We start from the raw sequence: 21,181 nt of genomic DNA, 5'->3' as shown, positions 1-21,181 counted from the left end.
CGCGTAAAAAACAACACACCATCGCTTCCTTTTGCCTCTTAATGTGCGTGCACCTCGTTAGTTAAGTTAAACTGTTCTGAAAATCGACAATATTACGGATGAGATTAATAAGTACCTGTCGTTTCAGGGTGCCCTTGAATGCAACATCTGATCAGCCATCTTAAAAGAGGCTTTGAAGACTTTCGTGACTTCATGTCGCACTTCTTACAGGCCAACTTAAATAGGTGAATAAAAATGTGGTATGGCAATGTTAAATTAATGCGCAGCCTGATATGATTGTTACGGTTTCAGGCTGTCCCTGAAGCTAAAACTACCTTGTCGGAAGTAAGTATTGTCTATTTGTTCATTCAATCATGCATAAAAACAACGCGTCTTCTACGGTTCTCTTCATTATTAAGTACATCAAAATATAAATAAAAATATAACATAGTATACAGATACAATTGTTTAGCTGTGACTTCAACCTGTCATTGAAGGCTAAAATAAGACTTGAAAGTAGAAGATAACTCCCCAATTTTTTACCATTTTATAAGTACCCATCACTAGCCTAAACACGATTAACATTGCATTTATTGAATCTAAATCAGCAAAATCAAAATTTTCTCAGTAGGGTGTCGCCAGAAAATGACATCACAGATGCTCAGATGACAACCAACCATGGTACACCTGTTTTCTGAGTTTTGTCATGTGACATCCGCAAGCTGAACATGATTGGTCATCACATGAGCTGAGAGTTAACTTATGTCATTTCCATGCACAGCAAGTGGTAAAATGGATGCCCATAAAAAGGATTAAAATCTGGGGGATTTATATATTTTCGGGGGGGGGGGGGGGGGGGGGGGGGGTGCGGGGAATTCACATTGAATAAATCCAATATTATTCAGAATGTCATGTTTTGACTAGTGGGGCTGCATACAACCTATTCAAAAGAAAATGTTGTGGTTGACTTTTTAAAAACGGTGCTTATTAAATATAATTCAAAAATAGGAAATAAAAAAATGCTGGAAAATGATCTGATTAAAATGTATTAATAAAAAGTAATAATGGCAGCCCCTAAAAAGGATTAAAAACGAGGGATTTTTTTTTTGGGGGGGGGCATAATTCACATTTTATGAATCCCATTTTATTCAGAATACCGTGTTTGGGCTAGTTGGGTTGCATAGACACAAAAAACCAAAAACAAAATGCAGTTGACTTACCCTTTAAAAACCTTTAAAACAGTGCTTATTAAATACAACCCAAAAATAGGAAATCAATAAATACAGAAAGAATGATTGTATTAAAACATAATAAACATAAGAAGGTATATAAAATTTGTACCAAAATTTGATTTTATTTGAAAAAAAGATCAATGTTATTGCAGTGAAGTAGCATCATCAAATTTGTGTAGTATCCTTGTATGATACTGCCCCCTGATGGCCAATGTGCAAACACCACAAGGAGCAGCACAAGATCAAATGATCATAATGCAATAAATCAAAATTTTGGGGTGTAATTTTTTTCTTGAGCTTCGTGCAGGCTTTCGGTTAATCTAAATTGAAAATGAACATTGCATTCTAGTAATTTTGTTGTTGCTCTGTTGTTGTCTTGTTGTTGTCCCGTGTTTGTCTAGTCTTTCCGCATGTGAGCCGAGCCCAGAGAAACTCCGATCCCACCCTCCTCCTCCCCTTTTTTCTCATCCTCAAGGAGAGCAGATTAGCTTTGGCAGTGTTGTCGGATGCAGCAGGAAGCGGATGCGGCGGGACGAGCGCAGGCAGACGGGATGGAGGAAGAGGAGGAGGAGGAGGAAGGGGAGGAGGAGGCTTTCAAGGAGAGTGAAGGTGGAGAGGCAGGACTGTTCACTCGGAGGATGATGATGACACATTCTTAGTCCTTGTGGAAAAACAGCATCACTAAGAGGTAGGGTATCTATACTCACATTCTTAGAATGATTACATTTTATGTCCATGTGTGTGTCATTGTGTATTTGAGGATAAAATCATGATTTCAGACAGTCCCCGAAGGCAAAACAAGACCTGATTGAGAGATGAAACGATACCATTATTGGGTGAGGAAAGTTAAGATTTCAGACAGTCCCTGAAGCAAATGTCTGATTTGAATAAATAGGTTAAAAACATAAAACAAACTAAACCACTGCTTTGAGGACAACTATGTTTTGGGACTGTCTCAAATGGAAACACAAGATTTGATAGAGGGCTGAAAATGTAACAATTTTTTTTTTTTGCATGAGGAAAGCTATAATTTCAGAAGATAGATAGATAGATAGTTAGATAGATAGATAGATAGATAGATAGATAGATAGATAGATAGATAGATAGATAGATAGATAGATAGACAAACAGACAGACACCAATATAAACAGAAGATAAACAAAAGAACAACAGATAAACAGTCAGCTGTGTAAGAAAACTCAATTTGTCATGAAGGCAACACCAAACTTATATAAATAGCTGAGCAACTACTGAGGAGCATTTGTGCCAGTCCAAGAAAGATCAGTTTGAACAAAACAATTACTGAGTGAGGAATTACCGGTAGTTTATTTATGATATTGTACATGAAGGTAACACCCAACTTCATTAGATACGTTTCATTGTGCGTTTCCCCTGGTCCACAGGATTGCACCAATGTTTTCTACGGCTCAGCAGATGCTGCAGGACAGCCGCTCCAAGATGAAGCTTCTCCGCCTGCACATCATCAAAGTTGCGCAGGCTGGAAGTGACCAAGATGACCAAGAAGCAAACATCGCAATGCATCAAGGTCTGTTTCAAGACATTTACCGTATATTTATATACACCGCTCATAAAATGATTGTGAAATTTAAGGAAATTTTAGTTTGAACATAAAATGCAGAACATGAAAACAGGTGAACTTTTCAGTTTTCTCAGGAAGCTCTGCAGAAGCCTGATAATGACCAGGGGTCACCAACTCTAGTCCTCTCGGGCACTTATCCAGCATGTTTTCTATGTAACCCTCTTCCGAAGCACCTGATTCGAATGATAAGCTAATTAGGAAGCTCTGCAGAAGCCTGTTAATGATCCTGACCTTTTGAATCAGGTGTGTCGGAGGACTGGTAAACCAAAAAAATGCAACATAGGTGTCTCAAGGACTGGAGTTGGTGAGGCCTTTTAATAGCATGTTAATCTAGCACTGCACCAATTACAGTATTGTATTACAGTATACTGGCTCTAGCATAACAGAATATCATTGTTTGTTACATTTAGTGAAAGTTCTTGGTTTAAAATATTCATAAAGAAGATACACCATATCATATAATACACTAATAATGATCCTGATCATTTAAATCTGGTGTATTGGAGAAGGGTTATATAAAATAACAGGCTGAATAGGGTCTGAAATAATGTGTACAATGTACATAACCATCTAACTGTAAATAAACAGTATGCTAACATACTAGCATAAGATACTTTTAGCTTACTGGCCTATTAGCATTCTAAACTGTTGCATATTTGAGTTTTCATATTAACTAATTGAAAATGAAGAGCATGCTAACTTGCTTTAGCTTATCAGCTTGAGCGCTTACGGGCATGTAAGACTACTAGGTCATGAAATCAACCAGTATGCTAACATGCATATGTCAGCATAGTGGCCTGTCATCATGCTAGCAAGTAAACATACTAACATGTTGTATTGGAAATACTGCATATTTACTCGCAAGTCAGCATACTACAGCTATGTATGTTAGGAACAAATATGTTTACTATGTAGCTAGCCTGTTAGCATTGTCACACTGCTATGCTGAATATAAATAGATGTCAGCATACTAGCATGTTAGCATGCCAGTCTATTAGAATACTAGTCTGTAAGCATACAAGCATGTTAAAATGCTAGTTTGTTAGGGTTAGCATGTTAGCATACCAGCATAGGCTAGCCAGTGCACAATGTGATTGTGTCTTGGTGCTGTTGTTGTTGTTTTTGTTCACATGTAGTTGCAGTGTGTTGAAGTGTTATGCGTCCTTTGGCTTACTCTACAGGGACGTCCGAGGTGGATGTCCACCTGGCCGAGCTGCGTCACTACATGCAGCGTGAGCATGATGCCCTGAGGCTGGCTGAGGACGTGCTGGCACAAATGGACACGGTGTCCTCGCCAGACCAGGAGGCTCGCTCGGAGGTACGGTTTAGGTGCTCAAATGTACGAAGATGTTCTAGGAGATCACAGATGGTGTCTTTTAATGTCAGGCTGAGATGCGGCGTGACCATTCGTCCCAACGTTTGCGTCTCCTGCGAGCGTCCGTGGAGGCATGTCTGCAGAATGATGGAAGGACAGCTTCTGAAAAGACCAACACCTACATGGACCCGGGTCCGCGGTCAGCGAGCATCTTGTCCAGTCGACCGTCCTCGCTGACAGGTGGGAAGTCAAATTAAAGCATTAAAAAATGAGTGTACTGATGAAATATCTTTATCATTAAACAGATTATGTAAAAAGTTTGTTTTATCCACATGATGTTTTATAATTTGTATTCATGAAACGTTGGTATTTGATCATTTCCACAGAATAGCAATTATGAAGAGAAAATGCTGTTGCATGTGCTTAATATGAACAAACTTACTGTATTTGTGTAATCTGTTTGTCTGACCAATCAGATGCCAGTTAATGATGATGTAACATGGAGACAAATCCTTGTTTCTGGCATCCCATAATGAGCACAGCATGTTTCAGCATCTCTGCGTTTGCTGTCATAAGGCTGATCAAAGCTTTGAAATCAAACCCCGTTTTCAAATATGATTCAGTTTTTTGTTTTTCCAGGGAAGCTGGAGGTCAAATTGCTCGGATGTGAAGATTTATTTTCTCCTGCTGAAGACACAAGTTCTGGTGAGACCATTCATGAACATAAACATATGAAGAATTTTCTTATTTCAATGCATTATGCTTCTTTTAGGGCTGCAATAAAATAATTGAATAAAGACATTTTTATTTTCAACTTAAATCCTGTCGTATTGTGACTTTCCATATAGACAAAATACATCTTGCATTATCACATTTTTACCTGTCAAAATTTGTCGTAATTTGTGATAGGTTTTGATTAATTTTCCCTTAAATTTTTATTACATTTGATATAACTGTATGCAAGCGGCTATAGAAAATGTATGGCATTTACAATGATGTAAACAAAGCTTGTTTTTGCTATAATCATCGTTATATGAGTTTCAGTTAGGCTTCGTCATTATAAAAGCGTTTTTGTTTTTATTTTTGCGAAGGAATGTTTTTCAATTTTGATTTTTGTAATAAGTTAACATTGCATGCAATCTAACTTTTCCTCTAACAATAAATAGAACGTTTTACCAAACACACAAACAGAATTGTCATCATCTAAAATACTGTACTTAGGTTGTGTGTCAGTAACAAGGATTCTTATCACCTGTGTTTTATTTTTTTTTTGTAATTATGCCAATCCAACTGTTGTAATGCAGTTATATACATACGCAAACTTTTGTTTGCCATCAAACACACATTTTCACTGTTTTTGCTCATCTTTTATCGAAGTGAATGTTTCAGATGGTACTAAAAACATTTTTTCATACTAATATACAGTTTATAATCTTGTCAAACTAAAGTATGGTCACTTAATGCTATCATATAATGTGAAATACCATAGGTAGGCTAACAAAAATGAGCGTAGCATCATTGTCAACCTTCAAACAAGCGCAAAGCCACGAGAGATTTTAACAGCATTCAACAATAATCCCAAGCATTCTGCGACACATGCAAATGAATGATGACCTGCGTCATTGCAGAAGAACATGTTCCACTTATCAATTGCAACAAATGTGACTATCTTCTAACAGAGACAAGTGCCACCTTGAGGCTGGACGGCAGAGTGGTGGGTAAGACGTGCTGGGCGGCGGCAGGCAAGCTCAACTGGACTCAAACATTCTGCCTCACCTTGGAGCGAGTGAGTCCATACACATATGCTGCATCTTTACCATCACATCATTTAGACTATGTAAAAATAAATTTAACAAGCGCTAAAAATGTATTTGTAAAAATGAACGCCATCAAGCGATTTCATTTTCCTAACTAATGAATTACAACATTTTGCCGAAATTTTCAAGACTAATCACATTTTTTAACAACTATTTTGTTTTAAGTTGATAACAGATATTTGACTAAAATCGATCGTAAAACCATCAAACAAAAAATATATTTTTAAGACTTTTTAGTATAATTGAGTATAATAGAATAAAATGCTTTTATTGTCATTGTACAGCGGGAATACAGTGACATTGGGATAGTTTCTTAGTTAATATGATTCTTTTCACGTAAAATACAATTGTTGAAGAAAATTACCAAATCTGGCAAATTGTTATTTGGCATTTTTTCATATGGTCTTATCAGAGAAAAACTTCTCACATATAGCCAATGAGCTGTTATAGATATAAGAGGGTGTGCACACTTTTGCAACAAGCATATCACACTTGTGAAAATATTTGTTTGTTTGTTTGTTTGTTTTGCACAGTTTATGGGTCAAACATTGTTGGAAAATGTTTTTTTTACATCACAAAAATTATTTGAAAAAGAATGTGTAGACTTTTTATACACTAATGTGTTAGCGCAGTATCTTTTTTTATTTGAATAAAATATGAATTAACATCTGAACTTGACTTGGTGTGATGTGGCCAGTGTCGCGAGTTGGAGGTTGACGTGTTTTGGCGAGACGGCGATAAGATGTGCGCCCTGGGGTTTCTGCGCCTGGACCGGCTCCTGGCCCAGCAGAACCAGAACCAGGAAGACCAAAATAACGGCCACGCCTCCTCATACCAGTGGCGTCTGGAACCCGCAGGCCTCCTCCACGCTCAGGTAACGTCTGCCTGGAACTGAGAACTTTTGGAGGATCCAGTTTGCATTTCTAAAATTTTAGGACCTTTTTGTGGTCTACGAAGTTGATGACAATTCTTCACAATGATGTTGCAGTTATACAAACCATCAAAATGGAATGGCACCATACAATCTTATAATAGAAACATGACAAGAACATGAAATATTGAAGTAAAATACCACTCACTCACCAAAGATGCTGATTGTATTCATGACTGCAACAGTTTCATTCTGACCGGGTGATTGTTCAAGCTGTTTTTTTTTTTTTTTTTTTTTTTTGCCAATACCAGTTGAGGTTTACTGTAAAACAAAACAAAGAATTACACATTCAAGAATGTGCATTTTGTTCTACGAAAGGCCAATAGCTGAATGCAAACACACAATGTAAAACACCATCGAGGGGGTGTCAAAACTAGCATTGATGTCACAGTATATTTCATCATTCCATCAAAGATAATTCATATCAAAGGGAAAGCATTGAAAGACGACACATGGGAGCTGAAATTTCACCCTTGTGTCAAAGTTCAACATGGTTGGACCACTTAATTATTACACTGTCAGGAGTGTGCCATCCCTTGGCTAAAATATTGTTGTGAGAATGATGTGGAAGGAAATGACCCAAAAAGGTCACAAGGGTTAAACGTCGGCTACATGAATGCAAACATGCCCTTGCATATTAGTAAAACTTAGCTTATCCAGCAATAGCTTATTTGGTGAGTATTATATAATGATGCAAGATACAGAGAACGTTCTTGGATTTTCACCACAAAAAATATTTTCTTTCTTATATGTGTTTAGGTCGTGAATATGTATAAAAGACTTATGGTTATTTGTGCTTAAAGTTTGACTTCATTGACACGGTGGTGGAGCGACAGAACAAACTGCGACGCCAGCAATGCATTTTCACCAAAGAGAGAGGTAAATACAGAGGTGTAAATACAGCAAAATACATGTGTATATCTTACATATATTTTTCAAGATTTGTTCTCAATCTTATTCAAAATAGTTTTCAAAAAGGTGTTTATGTATTTCTAAAACTATACAATTGTAGGATTTTTAAACCATGTTTTTGCATCTTATAACATAACTAAGTTGTCACTTGTAGAAACTGCACTAAACACATGATTTGTTAAACATATGCAAAACTACAACTAAAAATTGACCTAATGTACTTACAGTATATGAAAATACCAGTGTATACTGTATGCAAACCTAAAAATGTCATAACAAATTAGATTTTTTAAATATATTATCTGCAAGGTTAAATATAAAATATTATTAAAAATGGGCACACATAATTTCAAAAGACTAAATATATGTCCATATATTTCATGATAAACATCTTAGTTGTGGTTGTAACTACTGTATTAAACAATTGTTTTACGCATGAAAAATATTTGATGTACACATTTTGTTTTTATGTATTTCAGAAATATAAATATAATATGTGTGTGTGAAGGTAAGAACTTCCTGCGTGCGGCTCAGCTGAACGTAAACTTTTCCACGTGGGCTCACCTGATGCTTAGCGTGCTTCCTGGTTACGCCTCCTTCACCGCTGACTCCGCCCCCCAGCCGTGCACATCACCACCACCAAGATCACCGTCGCCAGCATCGCCACCGCCGAGGTCGTTGCTGCCTCTCTTCAACAATGTGACGATGCCACATACGAAATCAGCATGTGTGCGATGTCTCTCCCTCCGCATACGTGCAGTGAGGTGCCGATGAGCAGAAGTCCTCCCGGCCACCAGGAGGCAACGCAGCATGACGACGGGCCTTCACATGTTGATCAAACCTCAGAAATTAATCAACACCAACAGATGGTGAGCAACCTCTGAGTGTGTGTTTGTGGCTTTATGATAGATTTACAAACAAAATACACTTACACATATTAGATAAAGTAAAAGATGCAGAGTAATCGAGACTTGGAAGAAGTGAAGGTTCCCTACTATCCCACAATATTAATTGTTCCCACCTTAACCAGTGTGAAGCATTTTTGGGGTAAAAAAAACAAAAACAAACTTAAAAAATGCCATCAGTGTCTGATTTATTAAACTTTAGAACCTTTCACGCTTAATTTTTGTTGGTCCACAAAAAAGTATTCAACAAAGTGTTCTTTTGAATCATAGAAGAGATCTGTTATTAAAAAAAACTTAATTATTAATAAATATTTGTCCACAAAAAATAATCGATATCAATTGTCAGACCCTGTTTTCAAAAAGGAAGTATTGTAAATAAATATTTGTCCATAGAAAAATATTAAACATGGTGTCCTCAATTGGGATTACAGTAGAGATCTGTTCACAAAAATAAATCCTTAACTTAAATATTAATAAATGTCTTAAAATAATCAACATAAAGTGTTAGATCTGTTCTAGTTAGATCTGTCCACAGAAAAATATTCAACTTTTTAGGATCGTTGTAGAGATGTGTTCACAAGCATAAATCATGAACTTGACAGGTAACGAGAGGTGGCACGTAACAAGTTGAGTCAAATCAATCCAGTATATGGGAGAATCGTTTTTTTTTAAATAATGAAATTGAATAACCTACAGAACATAAAAGTAATTTTATGAACTTATATTCTCCAGAAACATTTAATTAATTCGATAATTATTTCATAATTATTTATTAAGGATTTTTGCATGTTTTTTTTTTTTTTTTTTAATAAGCTCGAGTACCCCCCTGGAGTTCCTTCAAGGGGTACACGTACCCCCATTTGAAAAGCACTGTCCTAGATCATAGGGGTCAAACCCCAGTCCTCCAGGGCCAGTGTCCTGCATGTTTTAGTTTTCTTTCCCCAAACACAAATTTTTGTCTGAGGGAAGCGCCTCAATACACTTCAGAGTAGTTGGAGGAAAACCAATACTTCTTTAAAAATATACTTTATGCTGAATTTCGAATATGGAATTTGTTGTAACTGAAATCACAGAAATGTACGTTGACCATGATTTTAACTTATTTTCATTGTTAAATTAAATTCATGTTTGTGTGTGCAGCCATCCCTCAACAGGAGAAAAGAAAGCCAAGACCATTCAGCCACTCCTCTCAAGTACACGACCACAACACATAACATGCATAAGAACACATCCACAAACACCAGACACATTACAACAACTACAAACAAACAGGTAGCAACACAAGATCATACATAAATAAATATGGAAAGTTAAACACAAGAATTCTCACAATAAAACAAGAAAATGCACAACAACCAAATTAAGACATAGCGTCCTATTTGGACACACAAGTCCCATGAAAACAACACCAGTCGTCACCCTTCTCTGCTTGTTATGTTTCAGGCTGCACATGTCGGATCTGCGCTACATTTCCGTTCTTGGCAGGGGTCACTTTGGCAAGGTAGCGCTCTCAATGTTAGTGTGTGTTTGAAAAGGTTACAACAAAGTACAATCGTCTCGACGTGCGCCAGTTTTCTCTTGTTGTAATAGTAGTTGCTGTAACTGTTGTCGTCGGAAAATGTTTTTTGTTGTATCCGTTGCACTTGTAACAGTTGATGTAACTTAGTTGCATTAAATGTTGTTTTTGTAACCGTGTTGAAATTTCTATTTCTGTAGTTGTGCTGTTGTAATGCTGTAGCTGTGTTTATGTAAATGTCAGAAATGCTGTAGCCACAACTTGTTTTAACATTTACTGTTGCGCTTGTAGCACTATTTTACCAGTAGTTGTTAAGTTGTAGTTGTACACCTATTGTTGAAGTTGTTGTCGATTGTAAATACAGTTTAAATGTTTTTGTGCCTAAGTTGTTTGAAATTGTATTGCTGTAGTTGACGTAGCTGTGTTTTTGTAAATGTTGTGAATGCTGTCATCACAACTGTTGTTTTAACAGTTGTAGTAATACTTGTATTTGTTGTTGTTGCTGTCTGATTCATGGTTGTAACTATCGTAAATGTCGGCCCATTATAGCCTGTTGTAGTTGTGCGCTGGTGTTGTTGTAAATGTTTTAATTGTAAACGCTGTTGTAATTGTGTTGTTGTAAATTATGTTTTTGTAACGATGTTGTTGTAAACTGTATTGCTGTAGTTGTGTTGTTGGAGCGGAGCTTTTGTAAATGCTGTGGTCGCACAACTGTTCTAACACTAGTTGTTGTAAAGCTTGTTGTATCTGGTATTTTCATAACTGCTGCAGCTGTAACTATTGCAGTCGTAATGTTGTCGTTACAACACTCGGGGTCTCATATGAAGCATACGAGGTTTTTTTTCATATAACTATCGTTGTATATGATGTTGTAACTGTTGTAAATGTAGGTGTGTTGTTGCAACTGCCTTAGTCCTTTATGTTGTGGTGCAAGTTTCAGTTTTAAAAATTGTCGTATGTGTGGTTCTGCTCGTCAAAGTCATGAATGTTGCTTTAACAATTTCTTTCTTTTTGTAACTGGTATGTAGGTGTAGACCTTCCACTGTTGTAGTCCAATTTTTATAGTAACTGTGGTGATTGCTGCTGTAGGTGTGACTGCTGTAATTGGAACTTTTGCAGTCTGTTGATCTCATATTGGTTGTTTTTCTAACTGTTGTAGTGATAACTGATAAAACGGTTGTAACTTTTTTTTGCTCTGACTGTTGTAGTTGTAAGCCTGTCGTATCAGTTTGTCATGATAACTTGTTGGAAATGTTGTTGTTACAACTGTTAAAGTTGTAGGCCTAACTGCTGTTGTTGTCCTTGTTGTCATTCTAAAAGTTGTACTTGTATCGATGTCACATTGACTGTGCTACCTTCAGGTGCTGCTGGCCGAGGTGAAGCCCACGGGCCGCCTGTACGCCGTCAAGGCCTTGAAAAAGAGCGACGTGGTCACGCGTGACGAGGTGGACAGGTGGGTTGGCCATAGTTCATGTGGCCGTGCTCCACATGTATGAGAGCCGCGTGTTGCGCTGCAGCCTGATGAGCGAGAAGAGGATCCTGGAGCTGATCAGGACACGGCGTCATCCTTTCCTGGTCCAGCTGCATGCCTGCTTTCAGACCAGGGAACACGTTTGTTTCCTCATGGACTTTCTACCTGGGGGAGACCTCATGATACATATACACAGCAGAGCCTTCACGCCACAGCAGACCAGGTACATTTACTTTCTTTTTACTTTACTCTTTTACTTTTATTATACTTTTGTTTTACTGTAGTCTTCGAGTTGTTTTTTTTCACTCTTCATCACCTTTATTAGTCCAACAATAGACTGATTAGCATATCACTGGCACCGGGCGGAATACTCGTATCTCTAAAATTATAATTTTTCAGGGGGCCCTCCCCCAAAATGGCAAGCTTGTTTGATTAGCATTACAACGTGAAAGTTAGCAAATGATTTTCAATACTTTAAATCAGGGGTGTCGAACCCATTTAATAGTGAGCCAAGTTGTACTTCTAGTTTCTGTCCACGGGCCATTATGGCTACGGAGTCAAAACAGTTTTATGTGTGACCGTTACACATTTACCTAGTTTGACATCAGAGACCAGTAAAAAATGTTCAAAAGGCTGTTTGGTAACAAAAATGTTTGTGGCTTCCTTAAAAACGTTTTAGTGTTGAGGACAACTTGCAAATTTGCTATTTTTGTCAGAACCGTGTAGTCATAGTTAGCATTTCACGGGCCACGTAAAATGATGTGGCGGGCCGGAATTGACCCCTGGGCCTTGAGTTTGACACCTGTGCCTTACATGGAGTTCTATTTTTGTTGGCTTTTACATATTTGATTATTTTTATTTGAATTCAGTTTTGCTTTACTATTTTAACTTTATTTTGTGACATTAGTTTTTTGTTTTGTTTTTTGTTGCCTGTTTTATTTTAGGCATATATATTTTAGGCATTAGTTTTACAAGTATTTTAATGAAAAACCTTTAGCTTGTTTTGTTATGTTGACCTACTAGACTAGTTGTACTTTAGACTTGATTTGTAGTACTTTGGTTCTGCTTTTTCAAACTAACTTATTTTCTTAGATTTGTTTTTATTTCCTTACTTTGACTTAATGGGACACTGTGTAAGATTTAGTCAGTTTTTCATCAAAAGGAATAAATTAAATAATTATAATATTAAAAAACCTGCACATTAATGTGTTCTTAATGACCAACAGTATGTTTTAAATATAATCGTGGGTCTAGTTATCATTATTATCATTATCATTATCATTTTCATTATCATTATCATTATCATTATCATCATTATCATTATCATTATCATTATATTACATTATATTACAACTTTGTTGTTTTACTGTACTCAACTTTGGTGTAACTTGATTTTAATTGAAATCTACTTGAGTTGTACAGTGTTTTTAACCTATCATTTAGGCTAACTTTGTTTGGCTTTACTTTGAGTTGACGTGACATCATTTAAACTTCAGCTGTCTCTTATTTGCCCTCTCAAGCCTTGTCTATGTCTTGCAGATTCTACTCGGCTTGCGTGTTGCTGGCATTAGAGTTCCTACATGCCAACCACATCATCTATCGGTAAGCCAGCGCTGCTGCGGCGACCATTCGTTAGCGCCACCTGACCAACTGTGTGTGTCGTGTGCGCACAGAGACCTAAAGCTGGACAACCTGCTCATGGACGCTGACGGCTTTGTCAAAATGACCGACTTTGGACTTTGCAAAGAAGGTGTGGAGAGAGTCTGCTTCATTTTCCCGTTTCAGGTTGTAATTCAATCATAATTTTAGGGATTGGTCACGGGGATCGCACGTCCACTTTCTGTGGAACGCCCGAATTCCTGGCGCCCGAAGTTTTGACTGATGACGACTACACGCGGGCCGTCGACTGGTGGGGGATGGGCGTGCTCATCTACGAGATGCTCGTGGGCGAGGTCAGTTTTCGGGGTCCCGCATGTTGACAAATTTCATTGTTACTATGCTGTGTATACAGAGTTATTGTACTGTTTTTTTTTTTAATTGATAATAAACTTATTACACTGTTTATTACGCTGTTCTTACAGTTAAATGTCATTGCATTAAACATTTGATGTTTTTACACTGTAATTGCAGTGGTATTACATTTTTACAATGCAGCTATGTTATAGATTATTACAGGAAAGTCAGATCCAATTATGTTAGCCTCAAACTTAGATGAGGCTAGCATAACTATGTTTTTGTCACCGTGTCTCTCTTGACAGTCGCCATTCCTCGGTGAGGACGAGGAGGAAGTGTTCGACAGCATCGTCAACGACGACGTGACTTATCCGCCGTCGCTTCCGCCAGACGCCGTAGCAATAATCCAGAAGGTAAACATGATTCGCCTTTGTGCAGTATTGTGCCCATTTTTGGACAAATTCTTCCACATTCTCCTCGCATTTGTCCTGCAAATGTGATAACTAAGTTGGTTGTGCCATTTTGAGATGGTCACCATCTGGGTAAAATTTCAGCTCCCTTGCATCTTGTTTCAATGCTTTCCCCGCGATGTAAAATGCTTTTGATATAAAGAGCAAAGGACTGACAAAAATAGTGTACTGCGCAAGCGTTAAACACGCTTCAATGTTGATGTGATGATCAAAGAATTTTCATGTGTTGTAGCTGCTGAAAAAGAACCCGCTGAAAAGGCTCGGTGGCGGGGAGAGAGATGCTAACGAATTGAAAGGGGAGACATTCTTTGAGGTATTAAGAAAGGAAAAAAAAATGTTGATAAGGACAAGCATTTTTTTGTGATCCATTTACTTTGTCATTTATGCAAAAGCAAAAACATTTGCACTTTTTTTAATTGGTCAATTACGATGAAGATCACAAAAACAACTAGGAACATGTAAGCATGTTGTTGACTAAAGAACCCAACTAGTGACTTCGCCAACTAGTGGCTTGGCATGCAAACTACAGCGTGATGTTGTCAACTCACATTTGATGATTTTGATTGCGATGTGGCCTTCCAGGACGTGGACTGGGACGCTCTCCTGTCCAAGCAAGTGTCGCCGCCCTTCCTGCCTTCCCTGAAGACGTCGGCAGATGTCAGCAACTTTGACAGTGACTTCACGCGCCTTCAGCCCGTCTTGTCGCCGCCCGCTACGCCTGGCGTACTTTCAGCCCAGCAGCAAGAGATCTTTGCAGACTTCGACTTCTGCGCCCTGTACGGCTGACCCTTACTCTCTGGCGACCAAGCAATCCCGAGCCACGTCCTGTCCCGTCTTCCGGTACTGCTTACTGTGACAAGCTCCGCCCACTGCCGTGACCACACAGGTGGTCACATGACTCCTGCATGGCATCCGACGTAGCGTTGTTCAAAAATAGCAATTAATAAAGCCATAGAAATGCTAATAGAGCCATACTTCGTAAACCGCAAAGTAGAATGTCATTTATTCATCCAAGTACACAGCAGACATGACGTATGTCGACATTATTCATGATTGTGTCAGTACGCCAAAGAATGGGGAAAAACGGGAAGGAATCAGACTTATTAATGCGGTATGTCTGAATAAATGAATGTATGTAAACAACACAAACACCACACTGTTTTATGTGTCTCATCCTCAATAAATATATAACACTTACTTCCTGTCTGGGCTCTGTGTCTCCTCTCTTATTACTTAATTTGTGCTTGGTGAATTTGCACAATGCACAAAGATTACTTCTCCCAAGAAGCTTCCATTGGGTGCAATCATCATGCTTGGTTGAGCTGCTTGTCTGTTTAACTACTTCCTGCTGGGTTTCTCTGCTTCCTGTTTTGTCAACCTACATCCTGTCCTGATTGAACTGCTGGCTTCAGGTGTAAAGCATTTATGTTGGGGTGAAAAATCTGATCCAAGTAACACGAATGAACCTACGATATCCGGCTCGCTTGATCCGATTTAAGTGGACTTCCGTCCTTGTTCATCTACTTCCTACTGGAGTCCTCCGCTTCCTGTTTGGTCACTCTACTTCCTGTCTGATTGAACTGCTATGTTCAGAATCTGTGATTGGTGCCAAATTATGGTCGAAATAAACTCACTCAACTGAATTAGCTGCGGAGGGGAAAAAAAAACCTGGAAAACATGCAGAATACTGGACCTCAAGGACCAGATTTGAACACCCCTGCTCTTGATCCTGTTTGCTCCATCTACTTCCTGTCTGATTGAACTGTTGACTTAAGGGCGTGAAGAATTTGTGTTTGTAATAAAAATATTCCAATAAGTAGGGATGGCCCGATCTGATGATAATATCAGCCAAGAAACTACGTCCAAAATCTCAGATATTAGCACTAGCATTAGTTGCTGTCGTATACTGAAGGTAAGAGAAATGTATTCTCAATGTAAAGTAAACTTGATTTGTTATTTTGAACTTTAAAGAATATAATTTTTGTTTATTAGGGTCATTTCGCAGAGTCATTTAATGTATTTAATATTAGGAGAATCTAATGTTTGAATTTGACTTAATTTAATAAATGTTTGGAAAAAACGAGTCATATTTTCTCATATCTACAGTTGCTGGCTACTATTTGAATGCTATCTCTTGATCAAAGTCCCTTCTAACGTTTCATACAAAAATAAATAAATGCATGTATCATTTTGGCTGAATTTGGATCGATATCAGTGTCGGACAGACTACAATATCGGTATTGTATCAGAAGTGAAAAAGTTGTATCGGGAATACCCTACCTCTAAGACAATCAACTCCATCCAACTGGCCTGATCTACTTCCTGTTGGGTTTCCCTATTTCCAGTTTGGTCCATGTACTTCCTATTTGATTGACCTCAAGAATCCCTGCTGAGTTTAAAAATCTGAAGTAAAAAGGGAAAATGTCCACATGAGAGTCTCTTGTCATTAAAGTCTTTTTTTTTTCTCTTTTTGTCCCGAACTCTCGGATGTGGACCTCAGACGGGATTCTGGGAGTTCCTGTGGTAGACCTGCTCCCAGGCCACGGCTCCGCACACACAGAAGAAGTCCCACAGGTTGCAGAGGACGCCGCGGTCGAAGGGGCTGTCATCATCGCCGCATTCCCTCAGGTATGCGATGCGGTGGCGGGACATGAACTCCCAAGTGGTGCAGTTGATGGCCACCAGGTAGATGTGGCAGCCCAGCAGCACCGACACCACCGCAGAGAACACGCCCACCACGCACAGCGCCGTCAAGAGGAAGCCATTGGCGCGGAACCACGACTCCCAAGTGGCACTGGGAGAAATGCCTGACCTGGAATGGCACACAGCAGATGCACGTCACTTAACTCTTCCTGCTTCTTATTTTTTTAATTCAAGGACTCGTGGTTAGATAATCCTCCCTTTACCAAACTAGACGTAATGCAGAAAAAGTTTTACAAATAATTGAGAAAAATAACATAATTTTGTCCACAGAAATGTCAGCTTCACACCATGTGTGAAAAACATACTTAACTTAGCTTATCCCGACAATAAACAGAGCGCTACAATGCATTTTCCTTTTGGTCCACTGGGTGGCAAAGGTAACTTGAAAAAATTCGGCAGTTACCATAATTCCCCAAATATAGGACGCAACTTTATTTTAGGTTCAAATTCGGGTATTTTCTATGTTACCGTGTATAGGACGCACCAAGAATTTGGTGACAATGTAAAAACTATAGCAAAACAGAATAAATCTCATGTTTGTCAATTCTTCATATTTTCTTGAGTTTATATCCATATGTTATTTGATGCGCATCAAATCAAATGTGTCAGTGAACGCTACGCCAGTATAAGTGTTGAATGCAGTTGTTTTTCCTTTTCTTCGCGACCCGGCTCAAGTTACTTTTGCGATAAATGCTCAAAGTTCCGTACCATCCGTGTTTCACCAAGTTTATGATTGTGTGTGTATATGGCAAAAGATTTATAAATTAATGAATAAATTAGTCAAACGGAGTACATTTCTGTGTTCTCTAATCGGTGCACTCTTAATTGAACGGATTGAGACATCATAACTTTTACACAAACCTCTGTTATGGTAATATTACTGCGTGTGAACAAGGATGGACTCGGATGTTGGTTCAGTCTGCTTGCTTTTTTTTTTTTAAATTATTCCATAACAACTTCAGCGAATATGAGCTGTTGTTAGCCGCAACAGGCAATGGCTGCTAACAGCCAACTGACCTCTAGCTCGTCCTGTTATGGTAATTATAGTAATGAGTATGGCCAATATAAAAATGTGCACCTGTGCGCCAAAACTCACCTTATGCGGCTGATGGATGAATCTTTATCGAATGGTGTTTCATTAAAAAAAATAAAGTTACCATTTATAGGACTCACCTATACTTTTGGCCTTCATTTTGGGGGAAAAAAGTGTGTCTTATATTTTGGGGATTACAGTAATTGTGCTAAATGTTAAAAAAAAAAAGAGGCAGGCTTGACTCTATATTACATTTTTTTTTTGCAAATAAACACTTTTGAATATTTTGGGATTTTTACTTATTTCTTATCACAGCCCAAGTGCAGTGTGTGTGTGTGTGTGTGTGTGTGTGTGTGTTCGTGTATGTGTGAGAGAGAGAGAATGACTTACAGAGCGACTCGCAGTGCCCAGAGCAAGGTCAGCAGCTGCACCATCAGGTACAATACGAACCAGCGGTGGTTGCGCTCACCCACGCAGTTCTCGATCCACGGACAGTGGTGGTCGAAGCGACGCACGCAGCGAGAGCACGTAGGACAGTGCTTGGCTCTCATTGGCTGCTGCTCGCAATGGACGCACACGCACATACACACAATTGCTAAGCAAAATTATGCAAAGCTACATAAAAAGCTAATGAATATTAAACGAGATTACATAACATTAAATAACATAACAGCAAGCAGTTCTTTGAATTTGATAAAGAAGAAACGTTCAAAAAATACTACTATGATGGATGAATCTAAGATAAGGTTTAGCCACAATCATAAAACCACATATTTTTCTTGTTTTATAAGAACAATAAAAACTTGCTAAGCTCAGACATGGTACGTTAAGATAGGATGTGATTTCACTTGAAACCATTTTTTCTACAAGTGAACAACTATTAAAAAAAAAAATGACTTAAACTAAATTAAGCTAACCCCCCCCAACATCTACACTGTGGCATTATGGGTTGTGTAGTTCTTCAATGTCCTGAAAAATGTCAACAAACAACCGTACTGCACTATGATTTTCTTCAGTTCTATTTTTGGGACAATCAGTTTACTATTGTACGACAAAACGTGAGTTATTGTGGGCAGCTTATCATTTTCACCAAATGTACTTGCGTAAAATGTCCATTTAAAATGTTCCTTACCTGCAGCAGGCAGAAGCCGCAACGTCGCAGGCGGCAAGTGGATGACTGAGGCATCATGGACTCAGTTTCCAGATCTGAAGGCTTCAAAAGACACGTGCGAGTTGATAAAGGTTCTTATTTCACATCCTTTGCTTTAAAAGAAAAAACACTATTCTGTTGCTGTTTAGTGTCTAATATTTGTTTGAACTCCTAACTTTGAATAGATCTGATGTGTTAACACAATCATTTTCACTATTATTTTTCAAAGAAAATGAGTGCACACACTACTGCAAAATATTCATAGAATATTTTACAATCATTTTGTATCTATGTATTTTTAATCCGGAAGTCAAGTCACCTTTACAGTGTCGGTGAGGACGAAGCCGGGGTCCATGAGAGAGACCGCAAAGTACAACAGCACCGACAGCACCACCAGCAGGAAGAACAGCACAGGAACAGTCAGCTCGCCGCGCTCTTCGCATTTGCGCAAATCTCGAAACAAGCACACACATTCCATAAATTTGTCATTCGTTGTCCATCGATTTCATGCCCCAAACATGACATGTGGCCATTAGATATGTATAATGTGCAGTTAAAATTCATATAAATAAATGTTAATATAATTCCGGGACGGCTGTAAAGCCAAATCGAGCGCACCCTTTCAAAAACCTCCGATATAGGATCACATTTTCTCGCAAAGGTGCGCTGCATTTGTTTACCGCAACGTCCATAAAGTCACAACCATTTCGTTTGCATTTTACACGGATTTTATGACCAAAATATATAATTGTGTTACCACGATGTAAATGCCTCTTCCCCGAGGTCACGTATATTGCTCCGTAACTTCACGACTTTAGAAAGTACTTACCGGTGTTGTGCACGAATAGAATCAGCGTTATGACCCAGGTCAACACAGTATGTGTGGCCCGAACAAGGAACCCGGTCCGGAAAATGTTTTGAACCATTTTATACTAAAAAAAATAATCAAATTGTCTTGTACGGTTTCCCGTTGCATTAGCCGCGCGGCTAGCGAGTCAGCTAGCTAGGGACAACAATCTCGTAACGCAACATAACCACAAAAGCTAACGTAAAAGTAGCTCGTTTAAACCCTACATTATCGCCTTTGCTCCGTAATATGGAAGACATAGGATTGGATTAAAATTGATCTAGAAGATAAACGTGACATAATTTAGGCGAATGTTGGCCGAAGCCACCCTCCGCTTTCACTTCCGTGTTATTGTACGGATACTCGCATAGGACATAAAAACAGCATTAGCATTTTATAACGACGGCTAATTCTAAACAGGAACACCGCTCAAAACAAAACCTTCAAAATAAAAGCTAGAATAAGCCTATTACATTGATGTACTGTACTATATATAGTTTGAAGTTGGCCCATGTGGAGCGATGGTGGCATGTCAGGGCATATCAAGCAAACATTAACATCAATGTTGTCATGGCTTCATCAATGGCTTGATGAAATATGTTGCGTGCCTCCAGTTTCATTTGTTGTAATACTCTGGACTTCGAGAGGGACTCCGTATTGTACTGTAACTTTCCCTTGTTAACTCTTGTTTATTGATGTAGCTTGTCATTCATGCTATAGGCTGAGTTCCTATAAAAATTTTCAAAGTAAAAGTCCACTTACAACAGAAAGTAAAACTAAAACGCGCACGAATACATATGATTTGTGATATATAGTAAGGCCTATTATACCTTTCTACCTTTTTGTTTTATCCAAAATGTTAAATTTGCATTAAATTTGGGGGGTTATTTATACTAATGAATTCATTGAATAATTCATTTTTACATTGCAGGATTAAAACAATGACTACTGTATTTGAACCCCAAAAAGAAAAGGAAAAAAAGACTACTGTGGACTTCATCAACTCAATTTAAAAGTAACAAATACATAAAACGTACAGAAAGTCCTCATTTAACTAAAGGCTTACAAAATGCCTTTGATAAAAAAAATAAAAACAAACAAAGCATGTGGAACAGACTATGAAAACAAACGATAGCCATCTTACTTGCATGTTTAGCACCCCTGTATGAAGTAATGAGAGCCCCTGAAAGAAAGAACTTCAACGATTTTATCGACCATTCAGAATATATTAACGCAGTATCATGAACTGTGACAGAGGTTAGGCTTACGATTCTGCAGAACGCTACCGCATAAGGAAAAAAATCAAAACTACTTTATTACTGATAAAATCTGCATGTAACACTTTTT

At 38.2% G+C, this 21,181-nt stretch overlaps 2 protein-coding genes across 3 annotated transcripts; one reads left to right on the top strand and one right to left on the bottom strand.

The window, feature by feature from the left end:
- Nucleotides 1–197: 197 nt before the first annotated feature.
- Nucleotides 198–15,298, top strand: LOC148429147 (serine/threonine-protein kinase N2-like). 2 transcript variants are annotated; one of them, XM_088418788.1, is made up of 21 exons: nucleotides 198–324; nucleotides 1,613–1,899; nucleotides 2,646–2,757; nucleotides 3,993–4,129; nucleotides 4,198–4,366; nucleotides 4,766–4,831; nucleotides 5,806–5,912; nucleotides 6,641–6,817; nucleotides 7,678–7,753; nucleotides 8,295–8,460; nucleotides 8,547–8,655; nucleotides 9,832–9,884; nucleotides 10,135–10,192; nucleotides 11,569–11,660; nucleotides 11,725–11,901; nucleotides 13,218–13,280; nucleotides 13,352–13,428; nucleotides 13,488–13,630; nucleotides 13,937–14,044; nucleotides 14,334–14,414; nucleotides 14,684–15,298. In XM_088418788.1, exons 3-21 carry the CDS (start codon nucleotides 2,646–2,648, stop codon nucleotides 14,885–14,887), a joined length of 2,175 nt encoding a protein of 724 aa, XP_088274914.1. In that variant the 5' UTR covers nucleotides 198–324; nucleotides 1,613–1,899; the 3' UTR covers nucleotides 14,888–15,298. The 2 variants fall into 2 exon arrangements, with proteins under 2 accessions (XP_088274914.1, XP_088274905.1); XM_088418779.1 differs by having other exon boundaries at nucleotides 2,615–2,757.
- zdhhc12b (zDHHC palmitoyltransferase 12b) lies at nucleotides 15,077–20,201 on the bottom strand. The gene is made up of 5 exons (XM_088418801.1): nucleotides 19,817–20,201; nucleotides 19,307–19,440; nucleotides 18,970–19,050; nucleotides 18,228–18,394; nucleotides 15,077–16,913 (listed from the first exon to the last, which is right to left on the bottom strand). Exons 1-5 carry the CDS (start codon nucleotides 19,911–19,913, stop codon nucleotides 16,598–16,600), a joined length of 795 nt encoding a protein of 264 aa, XP_088274927.1. The 5' UTR covers nucleotides 19,914–20,201; the 3' UTR covers nucleotides 15,077–16,597.
- Nucleotides 20,202–21,181: the final 980 nt, after the last annotated feature.

The sequence above is a fragment of the Hippichthys cyanospilos genome, chromosome 1 (assembly GCF_059441005.1).
Source record: "Hippichthys cyanospilos isolate Australia breed blue-spotted pipefish chromosome 1, RoL_Hcya_1.0, whole genome shotgun sequence".
NCBI classification, from domain to species: Eukaryota; Metazoa; Chordata; class Actinopteri; order Syngnathiformes; family Syngnathidae; genus Hippichthys; species Hippichthys cyanospilos.
This window is presented reverse-complemented; position numbering and strand designations above follow the sequence as displayed.